The sequence below is a fragment of the Aptenodytes forsteri genome, unplaced genomic scaffold, assembly GCF_000699145.1.
Source record: "Aptenodytes forsteri isolate BGI_AS27 unplaced genomic scaffold, ASM69914v1 Scaffold82, whole genome shotgun sequence".
Taxonomy (NCBI): domain Eukaryota; kingdom Metazoa; phylum Chordata; class Aves; order Sphenisciformes; family Spheniscidae; genus Aptenodytes; species Aptenodytes forsteri.
The window spans coordinates 7231698-7232725 of record NW_008795490.1 but is presented as its reverse complement, the minus strand read 5'-3'; the positions used below and the strand labels follow the sequence as shown (position 1 = coordinate 7232725).

General features: G+C 36.6%; 1 protein-coding gene across 3 annotated transcripts in view; it reads left to right on the top strand.

Moving 5' to 3' along the window:
- Nucleotides 1-1028, top strand: part of VTA1 (vesicle trafficking 1) — a 37415-nt gene that overhangs the window by 24558 nt on the left and 11829 nt on the right. For 2 of the 3 annotated variants that reach the window (XM_009281455.2, XM_009281457.2), the window contains exon 6: nucleotides 266-439. In XM_009281455.2, coding sequence (XP_009279730.1) covers nucleotides 266-439 — 174 coding nt within the window. The remainder of the gene's footprint in view (nucleotides 1-265; nucleotides 440-1028) is intronic. The other variant, XM_009281456.2, reaches the window with a different exon arrangement.

Below are 1028 nucleotides of genomic sequence, written 5' to 3'. Positions count from 1 at the left end.
TGTTGGGTTGATGGTTGGACTCTATGATCTTAGAGGTCTTTTCCAACCTTAATGATTCTATGATTCTAGATCTTTATCCTATGGTATGTTGCTTTTTTACTTTGTCAAATCAACTGTAGGTGGTTTGGGTTGATAAATGTTTTATGTCACACTGTGGTGGCAATTTTCTACTAAGAAAAATTTGAAAGGAGGTTTTAAAGAAAGCCCAAGTTTTCAAGTGTTTGTACAGAAGAGTTGCAGTAATTCCTATTTTGTGTCATCTTAGCAGATGTTGAAAGGGAAGAAGCAGGGTCGTCTTCTCTCCATAGTGGAACAACTCAACCAACATCATCTACGTATGAAGCTAACAACATACCAGCTAGTACTTACACTGGCATACATATACCACCAGGTGCCCATGCACCAGCCAACACTCCAGCTGAAGTACCTCATAACACAGGTATGTCCGAATCATACCCAAAAAGTTCATGCCTTTATTGAGAGGCAAATTCTAGCCCTCTTTCCTTTACATATAAAGTAAAATAACATAGGTATTCTGTGGCAGAAGCAACTTCATAAATTAACATCGTAAAAATGCCATCAGAAGTATTTTTTATGTTTTTATGGTTTTTAAAATACATAGTTCATATTTTGGAGCATTTTGCCAGAAGAGAGACACGGACTGAAAGAGTGAGTGTTCCTGCAGACAAGAATGTTTTTTTCCTTCTCTAGAATCATGCATTGCAACATCTATACTGCAAAGCACCATTTGAATCTTTCACTTGATAGGTGAAATTATATTACTTCATTTCATATTTAGCTTTCCCTGTGCAGATAGACTGCTGTTATTTATGTGGGAACATATCCAACATAGTGTTGAAACTGTTACAACACCACTATAACGATCATGCCTGATGTACCATTCATACCTTTCTTCTATTTGTTTTATGCTCCTTTTCCCATGCAAGTACTTTAGTGTGATTGACCTCAAACAGTATTATTAATGGAAATTTTGTCCCTACTGCTAAACATACTGGCTCCTACATCCT